Consider the following 19,448-nt stretch of genomic DNA (forward strand, 5'->3'; position numbering starts at 1 on the left):
TCATCCAAGGCAATAATCATTTAGTGTCACAGCTGCCTGAGGCGGGGAGGAGGGCAACACCAATTGGGGCAAACAAGAAGCTAATCAAAAATCTTTAAGGGAAAAGCTGGGAAATGAGATGTCGCTAGGGGATTTCAAAAAGCTGTAACATATTCCTAGAAATCTAGAAGGCGATGCACACACCCAGGAAAGACCCCCAGTATGTCCCAATTTCTCACCTTTGGCTGACTTTGAAGCTCCATGAAGGCAGAAAATGAAGACTAGGGCAGAGTTGTAAACGGCCATTAAGGCATTGAAGATATGCTTACACACATATAAAGGACACACTGATTTGAGGCACTGAAGAAAATTTCTTTCTAATGTTTAGCTGACCACTAAGCTAACCAAGCAGAAAATCCAGGAGGCACACACAGCAGCTCTAAAAAGTAGTCTAGCAGTCACTAAAGAACAGCAATGTCACCAGCACTACCACCAAAAACAAACAGAGCAAATGAGCAACCGAGCAGCAACAGCAAGCCCCGGAGAAAGGGAGGAAATCTCATTTCCAGAATTAGTACACTGCACTATTTCAAATGGCAAATTTCAACAGAGGATAATGAGACAAACAAGGAACAGGAAACTATGGCTAAAACTCGGGGTTGCGGGGGAAGCAGTCAGTAGAAATTGTGTTCAAGGAAGCACAGATATAAGTGTAATTAAGTCAAGCATTACAAATATGTTCAAAATACTAAGGGAAAGTGTTTCAGTAGGTGGGTTAGGTGTGGCAGAGGATGGAATAGAACATGAGTGTGACTGAGGTTAACACACAGGTAAGTGCTAACCAGGGAAGAGACCAGTGCATGACTCAAGGTCACTAAGAACAGACAGGGCTTCCCAGGTGGTGCTAGTGGTAAAGAACTTGCTTGTCAGTGCAGGAGACATAGAGATGCAGGTTCGATTCCTGGGTTGGGAAGATCCCCTGAAGGAGGAAATGGCAACCCACTCTAGTATTCTTGCCTAGAGAATCCAATGGATGGAGGAGTCTGGCAGGCTATGGTCCATAGGTTCCCAAAAAGTCAGACAAGACTGAAGTGACTTAGCACAGCTCACAAGAGCAGACAACAGCATCCAGGCTCAAATCGTACCTTGTTTACCTACCTCAAGAGGAGCCAGTATACAAATATTCATCCCCTTGCATTATAACAGCCCTCCATAGCTAGTGGGTCCACTCAGCAGCTGCCATAGCCACGGGGCTGCATTTGCCCCACTTTGTGCCATAGAAGAAGGACACCAACTCTTACTCCCTAGAGTCTGAAATACACACAAGTGGGGATGTACCTGACACACGCATAGCCAAGCAGTTCTGAGAAAGTTTCACATGCTCAAGATTAAGGGAAGAGGTAGTACTGACTGTGCTCTGAACTCTTTGCATCCAGTATGACTTGTGAGCTTGCCAGCATATCCTGTACTGAGCACAAGGAATTTCTTGGGAACACAAAGGAAGTGTTGGACTGAACTTGGACCCTACCCTCACAGAAACCATGTGCAAAAATTTAAAGGAAATCATGAGAACAAGGTCTTGCCAATGAGAGAAAATCAATAAAGAGATAGAAACTGTACATATAAAAATTAGAAATTCTGGAACTGAAAAGTACAATAACTAAAATTTAAAAATTTCTTATGGGAGCTTAATAGCAGATCTGAGCTGTCAGAAAAGAATTGATAAACTTAAATATAGGTCAACCGAGTTTCTATGATCTGAGGGAAAGAAAGGAAAAAAGAATTTAAAAAAATGAACAAGGAAGAGAGTTCTGAGACTGTATCAACATAGCATAATGAGAATCCCAGAAGGATAGGAGAAAGAAAGGAAGGGGCAGAAAGAGTATTTGAAGAAATTAATGGCCAGAAGCTTCCCAAATTTGATAAAAAATAATAATTGACATATTTAAGAAGCTCAACAAACTTCAAGTAATATAAACACAGAGACGAGGCAAAGACAAAGAGATAATCTTGAAAGTAGCAGGAGAAAAATGAGACATTGTATACACAGATCTTCGAGATTAACAGTTAAATTCTCAGCATAAATAATGGGAGCCAGAAGGCAGTGGAATGACATATTCAATGTGCTGAAAGAAAACAAAAGTTTGCCAAAAATTCTATACTCAGAAAAGCTATCCTTCAAAAATGAAGGAGAAATTAAGGCACTCCTGACAAACAAAAACTGAGAGATTTTTGTCACTAGCAGATCTGCCCTACACCAAATGCTAAAGAGAGTCCTTTAGGTTGAAATGAAGACAATAAACAGCAACTGTAATCCATAAAAGAATTAACAAGCAATGGTAAAGATTAACTACATAGGTAAATTTAAAAGTCAGCATTAGTTCATTTTGCCTTTTAACTTTTTTTCTATATGATTTAAAAGATAGCTGCATAGAACAATAATTATACAATTTTGTTGATGGGCTTATAATTTAGAAAGATACAAATTTTATGATAATAGTACAAACAAGGAGGAAGAGCACAGAGCTATGTTGAAACAAAGTTCTTGTATACGATTGAAATTAGGTTGGAATTAATTGAAACTAGGTTATTTTAAATTAAGATATTAAATCCCCATGCCAACCACTTAAAAAAAAAAAGCCTTCAGAAACATACAATAAAGGCATAACAAGGGAATTAAAATAGCATACTAGAAAATATGCATTCATCTCAAAAGAAGGCAGTAATGGAGAAAGAGAGAAACACATTAGGCATATAGCAAACAACAAAATAACATAGAAATCCTACTTTATCGATAATTACAGTGAGTGTAAATGGGCTAACTACTCCAATCAAAAGGTAGAGATTGGCAAACAAATGATCCAAATATATACTATATATCCAAGTATAAAAAGAAGCACTTTAGATGCAAAAATGCATATAAATTAAAAGTTTAAAAAATGGAAAAAGGTACATCATGCAAATAGTAAACAAAGAGAGTTGGAATTGCTATTCTAATATTAGACAATGTAGACTTTAAGACAAAAATTGTTACAAGAGACAAAGAAGGACGTTTTATAACGATGAAAGGGTCTTAATGTCTTCCATGACATAAAAACTATAAACAAATATGCATCTACAACAGAGCCAAAAAAAGAAAAAAAAGAGGGAAAATGGACAGAATTAAAGGGAAAAGTAGGCAGTTCAACAATAACAGCTGGAGAATTCGGCATGTCATTACCTACAATGGATAGAACAACTAGACAAAAGAGCAACAAGGAATCAGATTTGAAAAACACTAGACTTAACAGAAATCTACAGAATATGCCATCTCGTGACAACAGAAAACACATTGTTTTCAAGAGCACATCAACTTTCTCTAGGATATAACATGCTGCACCATAAAATGTGCCTCAATAATTTAAAAGGAGTGAAATCATACAAAAGATGCATTTTGACAATAATGGAACTAAATTTTAAATCAATAAAAAGGGAAATTTAAGAAATTCACTTGTATGTAGACATTAAACACAAACTTAACCTGCAAGTCAGAAAAAAATCACAAAGAAGTTTGAAAACGCTTTGAGATGAATGAAAACAAATACACGACATTTGAAAACGTATGGGATACAGATAGAGCAGTGCCCAGGGGGAAACTTACAGTTGTAAAGAACTATATTTAAAGAAGAAAAATCTGAAAAATCAAATCTTAAATTTCAAAACTCTAGAAAATGAAATGCAAACTAAATTTAAAGCAAGTAGAAGGAAAAAAAATAATATACAGGGCAGAAATAAATGAAATTGAAAATAGAAAAATAATAGATAAGATCAGTAAAATAAAAATTGGTTCTCTGAACATATAACACAGTTGGCAAATATTTAGTGAGACTAAAAATACAAGATTCATACTATAAATGAAGTAAATCAGACAGAGAAGGACAACTAGATGATATCACGTATATTACAAAACAGAAACAGACTCACAGATAAAGAAAATAAACTTATGGATACCAAAAAAGGAAGGGGAGGAGGAGGGATAAATTAGAAGTATGGATTAACAGATACACATCACTACATATAAAATAGATAAGCAACAAGGATTTACTGTGTAGCACAGGGCACTGTATCCAATATCTTGTAATAATTATAATGAGAACGAATCTGTACTACCGAAGCTAACACAATATTGTAAACCAACCATAGTTAAATTTTAAAAAAGGAAATACAAGATTCAAATTGCCAAAATCAGAGACATGACTGCTAATCTTACAGAAATAAAAAGGATTACTATAAATAATGGTAAGCTAACAAATTAGGTAAGTGAGATAAAATGGACAAATCCCAGAAACACACAAATTACTAACACTGACAAACAAATAAAAAATCTGAATAATTATATAACAAGTAAAGATATTGAATTATAATTTAAAAAAAAAAAAACTTCCCACAAGAAAGAGACTGAGTCTACATAGCTACGCTGGTGAATTCTAGAAAACAGTTATAGAAGAATTAATATCAATCTTTCAAAAATTCTTCCAAATAGAAGAGGAGGGATGTTTCCTTATTTATTCGTTACCCTGACAGTAAATGAGGCAAACTAGAGACGAGACTCTGTTATGAATAGAGATGCAAAAATTCTTAACAGAATACCAGCAAACAAAAATTATATCCAGCAACATATACAAAGGTTTATACATTATGACTAACTGGCATTTGTCCCAGGAATGCAAGATTGGCTCAACATATGAAAATCAATCAGTGTAATACACTATATCTATAGAACAAGGGGTGAAAACTACATGATCATCTCAATAGAAGCAGAAAGGCATGTGACTAAAAATCCAACACTATTTCATGATGAAAACACTCAACAAATTAAGAATAGAAGTGAATAGTCTTAATTTGACAAAGGTCATCTACAAAAACCCCACCACTAACATTTTTAATAGCGAAAGGCTAGATGCTTTTTCTTTATGATGAGGAAGAAGACTAAGATATCTGCTCACATTATGTCTATTCAACATTATAGGAGAGATTCTAGCCAGGACACTTAGGTAAGGAAAAGGAATTAAAAACATCTAGATTAGAAGTGATTATGTAGATTACATACCCACATATGGACAATTCTAAGGAATCTGCATAAAATCTATTCAGTGTTAGTCATTCAGTTATGTCCAACTTTTTGTGACCACTTGGACTGTAGCCCACTAGCTTCCCTGTCCACGGAATTCCCCAGGTAAGAATATTGGAGTGGGTTGCCATTTCCTTCTCCAGGGGATCTTCCTGTCACAGGGATCAAACCCAGGTCTCCTGCATTGCAGGCAGATTATCTACTTTCCGAGCCTCCAGGGAAGCCCTAAAATCTATTAGAACTAAAAAATGAGTTCAGTAAAATTATAGGATAAAATGTCAATGTACAAAAATCAATTGTATTTTTATATACTAGCAATGAATAATCTAAAATGAAATTAAGAACAATTGCATTCACAATAGCATCAAAATAATAAAATATTTAGGAATAATTTAATAAAAGATGCATAAGACTTATAAACTGAAAACTACAAAACATCACTGAAAGAAGGAAAAGACCAAATAAGTGGAGAGTCTCAATGTCTATGGACTGGAAGACTTAACACTTTTAAGATAGCAATATCCTTGAAATAGATCTATAGATTCATACAATCTCTCTCGAGATATCAGCTTTCTCTGCACAATTAACAAACTGATTCTAAAATCTAAATGGAAGGCAAGAGACTGAAAATAGCCAAAACAATCTTGATAAAGAGTAAAGTTGGAGGACTCACGTTTTTCTATTTCAGAACTCACTACAAAGCTATAGTAATCAAAACAGTGTGGTACAGACAAAAAGAGAGACATGTAGATCAATCGAGAGTCCAGAAATAAACCCTTACATTTACAGTCATTTGATTTTAGTAAGGGTGCTGAGACAATTCCATATGGAAAAATAACTTTTTCCAAAAATTGGTGTGGGGATATTCACATGCAAAAAATTGAAGTTGGACCTCAGCTTTACACCATATGTAAAAATGAACTCAACATGATTGTAGATCTAAATGTAGGAGTTAAAACTATAAAACTCATGGAGGAAAACATTGAATAAGTCTTCATGACTTGGAATAGGCCATGATTTGTTAAATACGACATCAAAGAACAGGGTCAAAAGAAACAATAGGCAAATGAGACAATTAAGTAATTTTTATGTTTCAAAAGATACCATCAAGAAAGTGAAAAGACAGCTGACTAAATGGGAGAAAATATTTTCAAGTCATGTATCTTATGAGGAGTCGTATGCAGAATATACGAAGAACACTCACAAGCCTCACAGTAAAAGGACAAATAGCCCAATTAAACATGGGCAAAGGATGAATAGACAGCTTTCCAAAGAAGATGTGCAAGTGGTCAATAGACCCATGAAAAAATGTTTACTGTAATTAGTTATTGGAGAAATACAAATAAAAACCACAATGAGATACTACTTTACACTGGATGGCGAAAATAGAAAAAAAAGGCAAATGCAACTGTTGATGAGGATGTGCAGAAGCTGGAACCCTCTTACGCTGCCAGTGGCATCGTAAAATGGCAAAACCACTTTGTTTTTTGAATCTTGGGTTTTTGGTTTTTTAAATTTAATTGCTGAACAGCTGATTTACAATGTTGTATTAGTTTCATAGTGAATTCATTTTGGAAAACAGCAATTTTTTCAAAAAGCTAAACACAGAATTACCATACAATGCCACAATTCTACTCCTAGCTATCAACTAAAGATAAATGAAAATATATAACCATACAAAAACATACATAAATGTTTAATAGTAACACTATTCTTAACAGGAAAAAAGGTGGAAGCAACCCAAATATCTATAGATAATTGGTGAATAGATAAACAAAATGAATATTACTTGGCCATAAAACAGAAGGAAGTATTGATGCATACTATAACATGATAAACTATAGAAACATGTTAAGTGAAAGAAGACAAATCCAAAAGGCACATAATTATACAATTCTATCCATATGAGATGTTCCAAATAAGTAGATACATAGTGATAGGAAGTCGATTCAGTTTAGTTCAGTTCAGTCGCTCAGTCGTGTCCAACTCTTTGCGACCCCATGAATCGCAGCACGCCAGGCCTCCCTGTCCGTCACCAACTCCCAGAGTTCACTCAGACTCACAGCCATTGAGTCTGTGATGCCATCCAGCCATCTCATCCTCCGTTGTCCCCTTCTCCTCCTGCCCCCAATCCCTCCCAGTATCAGAGTCTTTTCCATTGAGTCAACTCTTCACATGAGGTGATCAAAGTACTGGAGTTTCAGCTTTACCATCATTCCTTACAAAGAAATCCCAGGGCTAGTCTCCTTCAGAATGGATTGGTTGGATCCCCTTGCAGTCCAAGGGACTCTCAAGAGTTCTCTCCAGCACCACAGTTCAAAAGCATCAGTTCTTTGGTGCTCAGCCTTCTTCACAGTCCAACTCTCACATCTATGCATGACCACTGGAAAAACCACAGCCTTGACTAGACGGACCTTTGTTGGCAAAGTAATGTCTCTGCTTTTCAATATGCTATCTAGGTTGGTCATAACTTTTCTTCCAAGGAGTAAGCGTCTTTTAATTTCATGGCTGCAGTCACCATCTGCAGTGATTTGGAGCCCCCCAAGATAAAGTCTGACACTGTTTCCACTGTTTCCCCATCTATTTTCCATGAAGTGATGGGACCAGATGCCATGATCTTTGTTTTCTGAATGTTGAGCTTTAAGACAACCTTTTCACTCTGCTCTTTCACTTTCAGCAAGAGGCTTTTTAGTTCCTCTTCACTTTCTGCTATAAGGGTGGTGTCATCTGCATATCTGAGGTTATTGATATTTCTCCCGGCACTCTTGATTCTAGCTTGTGCTTCTTCCAGACCAGTGTTTCTCATGATGTACTCTGCATAGAAGTTAAATAAGCAGGGTGACATTATACAGCCTTGATGTACTCCTTTTCCTATTTGGAACCAGTCTGTTGTTCCATGTCCAGTTCTAACTGTTGCTTCCTGACCTGCATACAGATTTCTCAAGAGGCAGGTCAGGTGGTCTGGTATTCTCATCTTTTTCAGAATTTTCCACAGTTTATTGTGATCCACACAGTCAAAGGCTTTGGCATAATCAATAAAGCAGAAATAGATGTTTTTCTGGAACTCTCTTGCTTTTTCCATGATCCAGCAGATGCTGGCAATTTGATCTCTGGTGTCTCTGCCTTTTCTAAAACCAGCTTGAACATCAGGGAGTTCACGGTTCACGTATTGCTGAAGCCTGGCTTGGAGAATTGTGAGCATGACTTTACTAGTGTGTGAGATGAGTGCAACTGTGTTGTAGTTCGAACACTCTTTAGCATTGCCTTTCTTTGGGATTGGAATGAAAACTGACCTTTTCCAGTCCTGTGGCCACTGCTGAGTTTTCCCAATTTGCTGGCATATTGAGTGCAGCACTTTCACAGCATCATCTTTCAGGACTGGAAATTGCTCAACTGGAAATCCATCACCTCCACTAGCTTTGTTTGTAGTGATGCTTTCTAAGGCCCACTTGACTTCACATTCCAGGATGTCTGGCCCTAGAGGAGTGATCACACCATCGTGATTATCTTGGTCATGAAGGTCTTTTATGTACAGTTCTTCTGTGTATTCTTGCCACCTCTTCTTAATATCTTCTGCTTCTGTTAGGTCCATACCATTTCTGTCCTTTATCGAGCCCATCTTTTCATGAAATGTTCCCTCGGTATCTCTAATTTTCTTGAAGAGATCTCTAGTCTTTCCCGTCCTGTTTTTTTCCTCTATTTCTTTGCATTGATCGCTGAGGAAAGCTTTCTTATCTCTTCTTGCTATTTTTGGAACTCTACATTCAGATGCTTATATCTTTCCTTTTCTCCTTTGCTTTTTGCCTCTCTTCTTTTCACAGCCATTTGTAAGGCCTCCTCAGACAGCCATTTTGCTTTTTTGCATTTCTTTGTCATGGGGATGGTCTTGATCCCTGTCTCCTGTACAATGTCACGAACCTCCGTCCATAGTTCATCAGGCACTCTATCTATCAGATCTAAGCCCTTAAATCTATTTCTCACTTCCACTGTATGATCATAACGGATTTGATTTAGGTCATACCTAAGTGGTCTAGTGGTTTTCCCTACTTTCTTCAATTTAAGTCTGAATTTGGCAATAAGGAGTTCATGATCTGAGCCACAGTCAGCTCCTGGTCTTGTTGTTGTCAAAAGCTGGAGGGAAGGGGAAATGGGGAGTGACTGCCAATGGGCATAGGTTTTTCTCTTTAGGGTGATAAAAATAACTGGTATTAGTTAGTGGTGTTAGTTGCACAATTTTTTGAATATGATAAAAAAATGGAATTGTTTACTTAGACATGTGGATTTTATGGCATGTGAATTATTATGTCTCATTTTCTTTAATGATACAAAACATGACTCCTGCACTGTACATCAATCTATCTAGGTGTAGTGATGAAAAGATTCATTTATTCAAGAGTCTGACATATACAAGTGCTCTTATAGACATTTGGGAATATATCCAAAATATCTGCCTGCCTTTCTCTTCCTTTCCTCTACAAGTTATTAGAGCTATTGATGTAGTCTAGCAGAGGAACTGTCACTCCAGAATGCGAAGTTGGGGATCCATGGTGGTTCAGAGCAGGATGCAAAGGGTACCTGTTGGGGGGCTTTCTGAGGGTGGCGTGTTGGGTTCCGGATGGGGTGAGGCGGGCAGGCACAGGTGGAGAAGGGAGTGTTAGCAGTGTGATGCTGGTGATAGACAGGAAGACTTATCAAATAAGCACGTACATAAAGAGCATGGGAGCCAGGTTCTCCTCAGCAGGAAAGAGTCACACATTTGGAAAGGGAGAAAACTACAGTGAGCCTTCTGAAGCGCCATGTTGTCTAGGAAAGCTGTGTGGCAGTGGCACCTCAATAGTATGGGGAACGCCTTGCACCCAGATCGTGGTTTCTAAGTACCGTTTTCCACTAGAAGGAACTACAACCCTGGCATAATCCACTTCTTGAAGGAGAGGATATAACACGAGTGTGGGGAAGGGAAAGATACATCTGGAACAACTCTATGACAAAAATTAAAGAAGTGCTCAAAGAATGATTGGGGGGCATGAAAAGGACAGCAGAAGCCAGATTAAAAGGGCTCCAGAGAGTCAAGTCTAGGCAATTTGAGCATCAGAATGAGCATCAGGACGATAACCTAGTGAATAAAACAGGAAAACATGAGTGTATACTAATGTTAACTGATTAATTAAAGTTTGACACGGATGAGATTTTTACAGAATTTCAAAGTGTTTTCCCATAAAACACTCATAACAAACAAGAAAAGTAATTTTACAAGAGGGAAGCCTGACAGATACCACTGATCAGGGACTTAAGAGAACCTCACCCGTAACAGGACAAGTCACACCACTGCCATTCTGAGTTAGTCCTGTCAAAAGATGCACAAGAGGAAACATCAGATAAACCCATCTGCCACTGTTCTTCAGAAGGATCAAAGGTGAGCGAAAGTTGCAAGAAGATTGAGAAATTGTTCCAGATTGAAGGGGACTGAAGAAATAAGAAAACAAAAGTGTGATTCTGACCTGAATCCTTTTGGAACAATTGGCAAAATCTGAATGGTGTCTGAGAATTAGGTAGCAGTAATACAAATGTTAATTTTCTGATTTCCTCGAATCCCCACACCAGGTATATTGGGAAATAATTGACATGTGTTACTGTATAAATTTAAGGGGGTAGAGCACGGTGGCTTGGTTAACACACTTTGTGAAATGATTGCTACAATAGGTTTAGTTAACATCCACCATTTCATATGGATACAATGGAAAGAAAAGAAAACCATTTTCCTGTGATGAGAACGCTTAAGATCAGTTTGTGTTCCTCATACATCAGTGTTAACTGTCGTCATCATGTTGTACATCACACCCCTAGTAGTATGTATCTTACAACTAAAAGTTCACACCTTTTGACCGCATTCATCCAGTTTCTCTTTCCCCTGTGCCCTGCATCTGGTAACCATAAATCCAAACTCTTTTTTCCTTTGAATTTGATGAGTTTTGTTTTTTACTGTTTTGAGATTCCACAGACAAGTGAGATCATACAGTATTTGTCTCTGTCTGACTTATATCACTTAGTATAATACCCTCAAGCTTCATCCATCTTGTCACAAGTGGTAGGATTTCCTTGTTGTTGTTGTTTTTTTGAATGACTGAGTAAAATGCATTATTATGGATATTCACTGGAAGGACTGATACTGAAGCTGAAAGTCCAATACTTTGGCCACCTGACGTGAAGAACTGACTCGTTGGAAAAGATCCTGACTCTGGGAAAGACTGAAGGCGGGAGGAGAAGGGGACGACAGAAGATGAGATGGTTGGATGGCATCACAGACTCAATGGACATGAGTCTGAGTAATCTCCAGGAGTTGGTGATGGACAGAGAGGCCTGGTGTGCTGTAGTACATGCAATCACAAAGAGTTGGAGGCGACTGAGAGAATGAACTGAACTGAACTGAATATGCATTATATATGTGTATATCACAACATCTTTATCCTTTTATCCACTGACAGACACTTGGGTTGTTTCCTTGGCTATTATAAATAATGCTGCTGTAAACATTGGGGTGCAAGCATCTTTTCAATTTAGTGTTTTTGTTCCCTTTAGATATACTTCCAGAAGTGGAATTGCCAGAGCTTATGGCAGTTCTGTTTTTAATTATTTTGAGGATCCTCTATACTTGTTTCCATAGTGGCTACACCAATTCACGTTCCTGCCAACAGTGTTCAAGAGTTCCCTTTACTCTACATCCTCACCAACATTTGTTATTTCTTGTCTTTTTGATGATGACCATTTTGACAGGTGGGAGGTGATATCTTACTGTAGTTTTAATTTGCATTTCCCTAATGATTAGTGATGTTGAATATCTTCTCATGTGTGTCTTGGCCATTCGTGTATCTCTAAAGGAGAAAATGTTTATAGATCCTGTGCCCATTTAAAAATTGGCATATTTTTTATTTTGCTATTGAATTTTTTATGTATTTTGGATATTAGCCCTTTATCAGATATCTGGTTTGCAAATATTTTTCCCCATTACATAAGTTGTGTTTTCACTTCATTGATGGTTTCCTTTGTAGTACAAAAGCTTTTTAATTTGATGTAGTCCTACTTGTTTATTTTTTATTTTGTTGCTTATCTTAGTTTGTTGCTTAATTTCCTCTAATTTTGATGATTATATTGAAGTTATATAGAATGTCTTTGTTTGCAGGAATTACACATGTAAGTATTGAGTTGGCCAAAAAGCTTTTTCGCAGTTTGCATAACATCTTATAAACTGAAGGAACTTTTTGGCCAACCCGATAGTTGGGAATAATGGGTATTATGTCAATAATGTACTTTCAAATTGCTTAGGAAAAGGAGCCTTTATAGTGTGCCTCCAGCTTTCTATAAGCTTGAATTTATTTAAAAAGAAAAAGACCTGAGCCTTAGGGGTCTACTTAACATAATTAATAGAATGTAGCACTAAGAATATTTGCATTATTTGAGGATAGTTGTGTATGCAAGTGTCTGTGTGTGTGTGTGTGTGTGTGTGTGTGTGTGAGTGTTTGCTGCCATTGTGCATTTGTAACTAACATCAAATCATCACTGATGGCCTGACATTCATACTTCAGAACTTTCAGGAGCCAAAACTTCTGGTCTTTCATCAGCTCTTGACTTTTGTGGCTCATTTGTAAGTTCCATTATAGTGTGTGTAAATTTCCATAGTTGACGTGGCAATTGTATATATAAGATCTCTAAAGTCTTTGACTTACAATTAATTTTTAATTTTCTATTGTTCCTGGGAAGGTGAGATTCAGGGCCATAGGACTGTCTGAATTTAAAACAGATTATTAAATATTTTAGCACTTGAATGAAGACTAAGGACATGCAGGGAGTTTTCTTTTCTAAGCTCTTCTGTGTCATTCCTTCTGTAACATATTAGTTTTAGGGAAATGTGGCACATTTGCATGAAATGGTTTTCCTAGGAATCATGACTCAAGCTCGTGGAAACAGTAAACAATGCCTATTCCAGACATGCTAACCAGTGGCTCTCTTTCCCTTTACGCTTTCCTGAAATTGTCCTTGGCAATTACTCTGTAGTCGTGAATAAGAAATCTCAGACACAGGAGAGCGCAGGATCCATGCCTGCACACCTGCCCTGGTGGGAGGGAAGCAGCTACAGAAGGGTCAGGCCTTAACGTAACTCAGCTCTGATCCCTTCCCTGCTCCTCCATCACAGAGCCCCCAGGCCAGCCATACTTCAGGAGGGTAATGGGCCTGGGAGGCGGTGATGAAGGAGGCACTTCTGGGTTCTTTAAGGAGTCCCAAAATGGGAGGAGGAGAACCTGCTGCACTGGCAATTTATTAATAAGTATATTCTACCAGCTTCCATCAGATAAGTCAAATACAATGTGCTACCAAAGGAGGAAAACAGTTAAAAACAAACAAACAAACAAAAAAACTAAGATCATGGCATCCGGTCCCAGTGCTTCACAGCAAATAGATGGGGCAAAAGTGGAAACAGTGACAGGTTTTATTTTCTTGGGCTACAAAGTCACTGCAGATGGTGACTGAAGCCACAAAATTAAAAGACACTTGCTCCTTGAAAGAAAAGCTATAACAAACGTAGACAGCATATTAAAAATCAGGGATATCACTTTGCCAACAAAGGTCTGTCAAAGTTTTTCCAGTAGTCACGTATGGATGTGAGAGTTGGACCATAAAGAAGGCTGAGGGCCAAAGAACTGATGCTTTTGAAGTGTGGTGCTGGAGAAGACTCCTGAGAGTCGCTTGGATAGCAAGAAGATCAAACCAGTCAATCCTAAAGGAAATCCACCCTGAGTATTCATTGGAAGGACTGATGCTGAAGCTGAAGCTCCAACACTTTGGCTGCCTGATGCAAGGAGCTGACTCATTAGAAAAGACACTGATCCCAGGAAATGTTGAAGGTAGGAGGAGAAGGAGATGACAGAGGATGAGATGGTTGAATGGCCTCATTGACTCAATGAACATGAGTTTGAGCAAGCTCTGGGAGTTGGTGACGGACAGGGAGGCCTGGCATGCTGCAGTCCATGGGGTCACAAACTGTCTGACATAACTTAGTGACTGAACAACAACAAGGGGTGAAGGAAGTCTTCAGAGAAGCGGTATTGTCAAGGAGGAGCTGCCATTTGTCTCTGAAGGAGAGGGTGGTCACAGGGAGAAGGAAAAGTGGGGGACACGGCCAGAGGTCTGGAGGTGAGTCCTCCCCTGGGCTGGTGTAGGTGGGGGCGGCTGGGAGCACAGGGGTCTCAGAGCGAACAAAATAGCCAGTGAGAGGGGCCTGGGGGCCCCGAGGGCAGAGCATTAAAAGGAGAAACAGCGACCGCTTCCCTTTGTGTGCTGGACTTGTAGAGTGGACCTCCGCCTACTAGCAGTGGGGTGTCTGGGGGCAGGCTTGCAAGAGGGTGACAGGGTCTCTATGGCTGTGGAGAAGAAGGAGGGGTCTGTTGGGCCCTGAACTGCCCACTTCCCCTCCACTCAGCTCTGCTCAGTGCTGCCTCTCCTCCTGTCCCCAACTCCCACAAGTTCTAGAACCCACCTGTCTTTAGTTGTCTTCAAGTCACTTCCCTAGTGTTGGACTTGCAAGGAGTGAGGGTCACACAGATCAGCCCTGAACCTTGATCTGAAGAACTGAGGAAGCTGGAAGACTCAGGGTCTAGGAAGGGAGCTTTGCAGTGGCCAAGAGGCCCTGGGCGCCTAGTGGGGAGGGGTTTGGGGGTAAGAAGTCCCAACTTTCTTCCAAATGAGAGTGTTAGTTGCTCAGTCACGTTGGACTCTTCGACCCCATGGACTGGAGCCCTCCAGCGTCCTCTATCCCTGAAATTCCCCAGACAAGAGCATCAGAGTGGGTTGCCGTTTCCTTCTCCAGGGCATCTTCCCAATGAGGGATTGAACCTAGGGCTCCTGAATTGGCAGCCTGGTCCTTTACCATCTGAACTACCAGGGAAGCCCATGGCGAGTCCTTATCTTATGAACCTCTTGTCTTTGCCCCTAGACCTGGCCCTTTACTGTGCAAAAGCAGTCCTCAGATAATATTCTAGTTTAGGGGTGTTGGATCAGGAAAGGAGAATGAAGCCAGGATCTCTGTTGTGGCACATTGTCCAAAGCCAGAGTCTGCCATCACCAAGCTGGCATTTCCCTGAGTTCCCGAGGTCTCAGACTGAGCTGGCATGTCCGGTGGGAGAACTCAAGGCCTGGCTCACCCCCAGCTTCCCAGAATCTGGCCTGTTCGGCTTAGAAGGATGCCAGGAGCAGTCATGGTACCCTGGCAAAGTGATCAACAACCTTCCTAGATAAGTGTCCACCTGGGAAGGTAGTTCCCTGGAGGAGTGGAGGGGCAGAGTCTTGAAACTTCTCAGGATGCCAGCTCAGGGCTTGGAGGCCTTAGCTTTTCAAACTCTGTGGCTAGAAATCACCACGATCACAACAGAAGTAGATAAGTCTCAAGCATCTGAAAACTGGTAGCCTTATTTCTAACATCCTTCCAGTGTGAGGACCAACCAATCTGTTCCTGTTTCAGGCAACCCAATCCTTCTATTATGGACACGGAAGGAAGCTCCAGTCGTGGTTTTATTGCCTGGCACATGGGGGATTATGAAGACACCAGCCAAAGAAACTCCAAACGGGCCGTCCTCCTCCGACAGAGCAAGGCAGCCCTGCCCATAGGGTCCAGACCGCCGAAGCCGCCGAAGCCGCCGAAGCTGCCGAAGCTACCGAAAAAGGAGGAGGTACGGATCCTTATGGAGAGGGAAATGGCAACCCACTCCAGTACTCTTGCCTGGAGAATTCCATGGATGGGGGAGCCTGGTGGGCTATAGTCCACAGGATCGCAAAGAGTTGGCCACAACTGTGAGACTAACTTTCACTTTTCACTTTCACAGATCATTAGCTTTTCTGAGTCATCCTGGAAAAGGCTGAGCTATTTTAACATATGACTTAGAGAGTGCTGTTTATAGCAATGGGCTTCCTTGGTGGCTCAAATGGTAAAGAATCCACCTGCCAATGCAGGCGACCTGGGTTCAATTTCTGGCTTGAGAAGATCCTCTGGAGAAGGCAATGGCCTCCCGCTCCAGTATTCTTTCCTGGACAGAGGAGCCTGGTGGGCTATAGCCCATGGGGTCGTAAAGAGTCAGACACGACTGAGTGACTAACACTTTCACTTTCTTTATTACTTTTCATTTAATCGTAACACTACAAATAATCAATTTTATCATTCTTTTCAACCTATCAAAATGTTTTGTAATTCATATTGGATTTCCACAGTGATGTCTATATAGGTGAGTATTATTCCAATTTTACACAGGAGGTGTGTGGCTTAGTCCTTAGAACCACTTATATACCCTATAGTTTAACCTAAAGAGCATAGCCATATGCTTGGCTTCCAACACCTGAGAAAACTCTCAGTCTGTTAAATGAGGTCAATCTATAACCAATCCTTAAAACCCCATAGACTGATCAACAGAGTAAGGATATCCCAGGTCAAATTCAAGGTTTTCTCCCCTTTACTGTCTGAATGTTGAACAAGTTGCATGATTTCCCAGTGTGGGTTTTTTCATTCCTAAAATGGGGATGTTCTTATCTGTCCTGAATATTTTGTAGAGTTACCGTGAGAGTCAAGTGGAGAGTGTGTAAGCATATATTCAAATGAACAACCATTTCCTGAGGTCCTTCTGCATAACCTCACAGCAAATCCTCTCTGTAGTCATCCAGCAGTTCAATATTGAGCGTGACAAGAAGCTTCCCTGGTATAAAACGACCACACCAGCTCAGATACACTGCGACGCCTGTTCTCTCCTAGGAGAGAGGCTCCTTGCCACTGCCCTAGAATACTGCTTTGCCTCTGGCGCAGAGCTCTGTTCATCAGGAGTTGTCTGTGTGACAATTAATTATATATCCATCTGAAACACTCTGTGAGGAACCGAGGAAGTCCTCCGTAGGTCCTGACCCAGGGATGTTCTGAATTGAAGAAGGGAGCATTTGGCTGCTGACATTCCTATGTGGTCGGAATTTTGAGCTGGGTCCAAGTGAGATTTATTGCAGTGTGTGTGAAGAAGGCTTTAATTCGTTGTTTTCTACCAGTGAATTAATTTTGTGTAGAACTAGCGTGATCATGGAATGATCCCAAATGCATCCTACTAAATCCAACTGAGATGCTTTTATGCATTAAAAAAAAAATCTGTTGAAAGACTGACTTTGGAATGATTTCAAACTTACAGAAGAGGTGCAAGAACAGTACAAAGTGAACGGATACATTCCTCACCCAGAAACACTGGTTGGTAATTTCATTTGTTCTAATGCTTTCTTTCTACACACACATACTTTTGTTTTTACTGAACCACTTGAAGGTAAATTGCAGACATGGTTTTGCTTTACCTCTGAAGATTTCAGGGTGCATTTCCTAAGAATAAGGGGGTTCTCGCACATAGCCATGGTACAATGATAAGGTATAGCAAATTTAGCACCGATACAGTGTTACCTAATCCGCAGTTCATAAGCAAATTTTATTAGTTGACCCAACGGTGATCTTCGTCATGTTCCCTGATGCAACGTTTGATTCAGGATTAGCTCTTATATTTAGTTCTCAAGCCTCACAGTCTCCTTCAGTTAGGGACAGCTCCTCAGCCTTGGTCTTTCATGGCACTGATGTTCTTGAAGGATGCAGACCAGTTCTGTGGAATTCCTCTTAATTCAGGTATATCTGGTATTTTCTTCAGGGATATGTTGCAGGCAGGAATCCTGAGGTGAGTGTTCGTGTCGTCCGCAGGGTATCACATCACAGAGTACTTGACTCATCATTGGTGATGGAAACTGATCACTTGGTTAAAACTCTTCCTTTCCAGAGATAAACAAAATATTACATCATTCAAAATAATCTTCTCAGCCATGCTTTTTTGTAAGTTCCAGAGATACCTTAGAAAATTTTTCCCCAAGCCCTTTCTTTGGATGATCCCCCAGGGTTCTTGTGGGTGATACTTCGGTAAGTACTCAAGCCCTCTCCCCACTTGGCATAAATTCTCTTCAGGGAAAATAAGTGGGAGCAAATTATAAATTCAAGAGCTTCCAAAGAAAGCTTCACAGCAGCCACCTGTGCGTCACTCCTGTTGCCGTGCTCACCTGGGATGCAGCCCACTTGCCATCCATATGGTGTGAGAACCAGGGCTATGCGCTGGAAGCAGCCTTGGAAAAACAGAACTTTGTCAATAGTACTGGGAGACTCGGAGGACATTTCAAACACAAAAACCTATACACAATATCACGATGCTTTCTTATCAAGATAGATAGCTGAAAATGGGGACATTTTATATTCATGTTCTAAAGCTTGGATTTATACCTATAAACCCAAGCACAGAGATTAATTTCTAAATGTTTCTAAAAGTGCAATTCTTGGTATTTAATAGTATGTACCATTCATGTATATAATAGCCAAAATGCTTGTACAAATATTTTTGGAAATCAGTTGCACAAATTTCTGAACTATCTCTTCCATGCTATGCTGTGCTAAGTTGCTTCAGTTACTGGAGCAACTTCAGTCGAGTTGCGACCCATGGACTGTAGCCTGCCAGGCTCCTCTGTCCATGGAATTCTCCAGGCAAGAATACTGGAGTGGGCTGCCATTTCCTTCTCCAGGGGATCAAATTATCCTCTCTTATGTCACCTGGTTTGAAGGTGGGTTCTTTACCACTAGCGCCACCTACATTTCCCCAAATTTCTTCTTTTAAATCACAAAATATCTCTCAAGCCCTACCATCTATTACATTCATTGTTTTCCCTTCTTGTTTTTTGGTTGACATTATTTTCTTCACATAAATAATAGCTACTTAAGTGTTGTGAAACGTCTGTGTATATGACAGACACTTTCAACATTGTCATCCATTTCTATGTCATTTCTTTGCAAATATCTTCATTGCGCCCCTTCCCTCCAAACATGGACATAATCTCAGGGATTGGTACGTTCTTTCCCTTGCCAGTCACTCACATTGGATGTGGGAGTAGTGATTTTCAAATTTTAATATGCATATGCGTCATCTGGGGTCTTCCCAGGTGGCTCAGATGGGAAAGTATCCACCTGCAATGCAGGAGACCTGGGTTTGACCCTTGGGTTGGGAAGATGCCCTGGAGGAGGGCATGACAATCCACTCCAGTCTTGTCTGGAGAATCCTCATGGACAGAGGAGCCTGAAGGGCTACAGTCCATGGAGTTGCAGAGTTGGACACGGCTGAGTGACTAAGCACAACACACACACACACACACACACACACACACACACACACACGCATCTTCTGGAGATCACAGTAAGGTGCAGATTCTGATTCGGTCTGTCTGGGATGGGGCTTGAGATTCTTCACATCCAGGGACCCTGAGGTTCTGG

The 19,448-nt window shown here is 40.1% G+C and overlaps 1 protein-coding gene across 1 annotated transcript in view; it reads left to right on the top strand.

The window, feature by feature from the left end:
* SPMIP2 (sperm microtubule inner protein 2) overlaps positions 1–19,448 on the top strand; it is a 136,143-nt gene that overhangs the window by 111,183 nt on the left and 5,512 nt on the right. The window contains exon 3 of the mRNA XM_070289347.1: positions 15,600–15,807. Within this exon, the coding sequence (XP_070145448.1) occupies positions 15,600–15,807 (208 nt within the window). The remainder of the gene's footprint in view (positions 1–15,599; positions 15,808–19,448) is intronic.

The sequence above is a fragment of the Ovis canadensis genome, chromosome 17 (genome assembly GCF_042477335.2).
Source record: "Ovis canadensis isolate MfBH-ARS-UI-01 breed Bighorn chromosome 17, ARS-UI_OviCan_v2, whole genome shotgun sequence".
NCBI classification, from domain to species: Eukaryota; Metazoa; Chordata; class Mammalia; order Artiodactyla; family Bovidae; genus Ovis; species Ovis canadensis.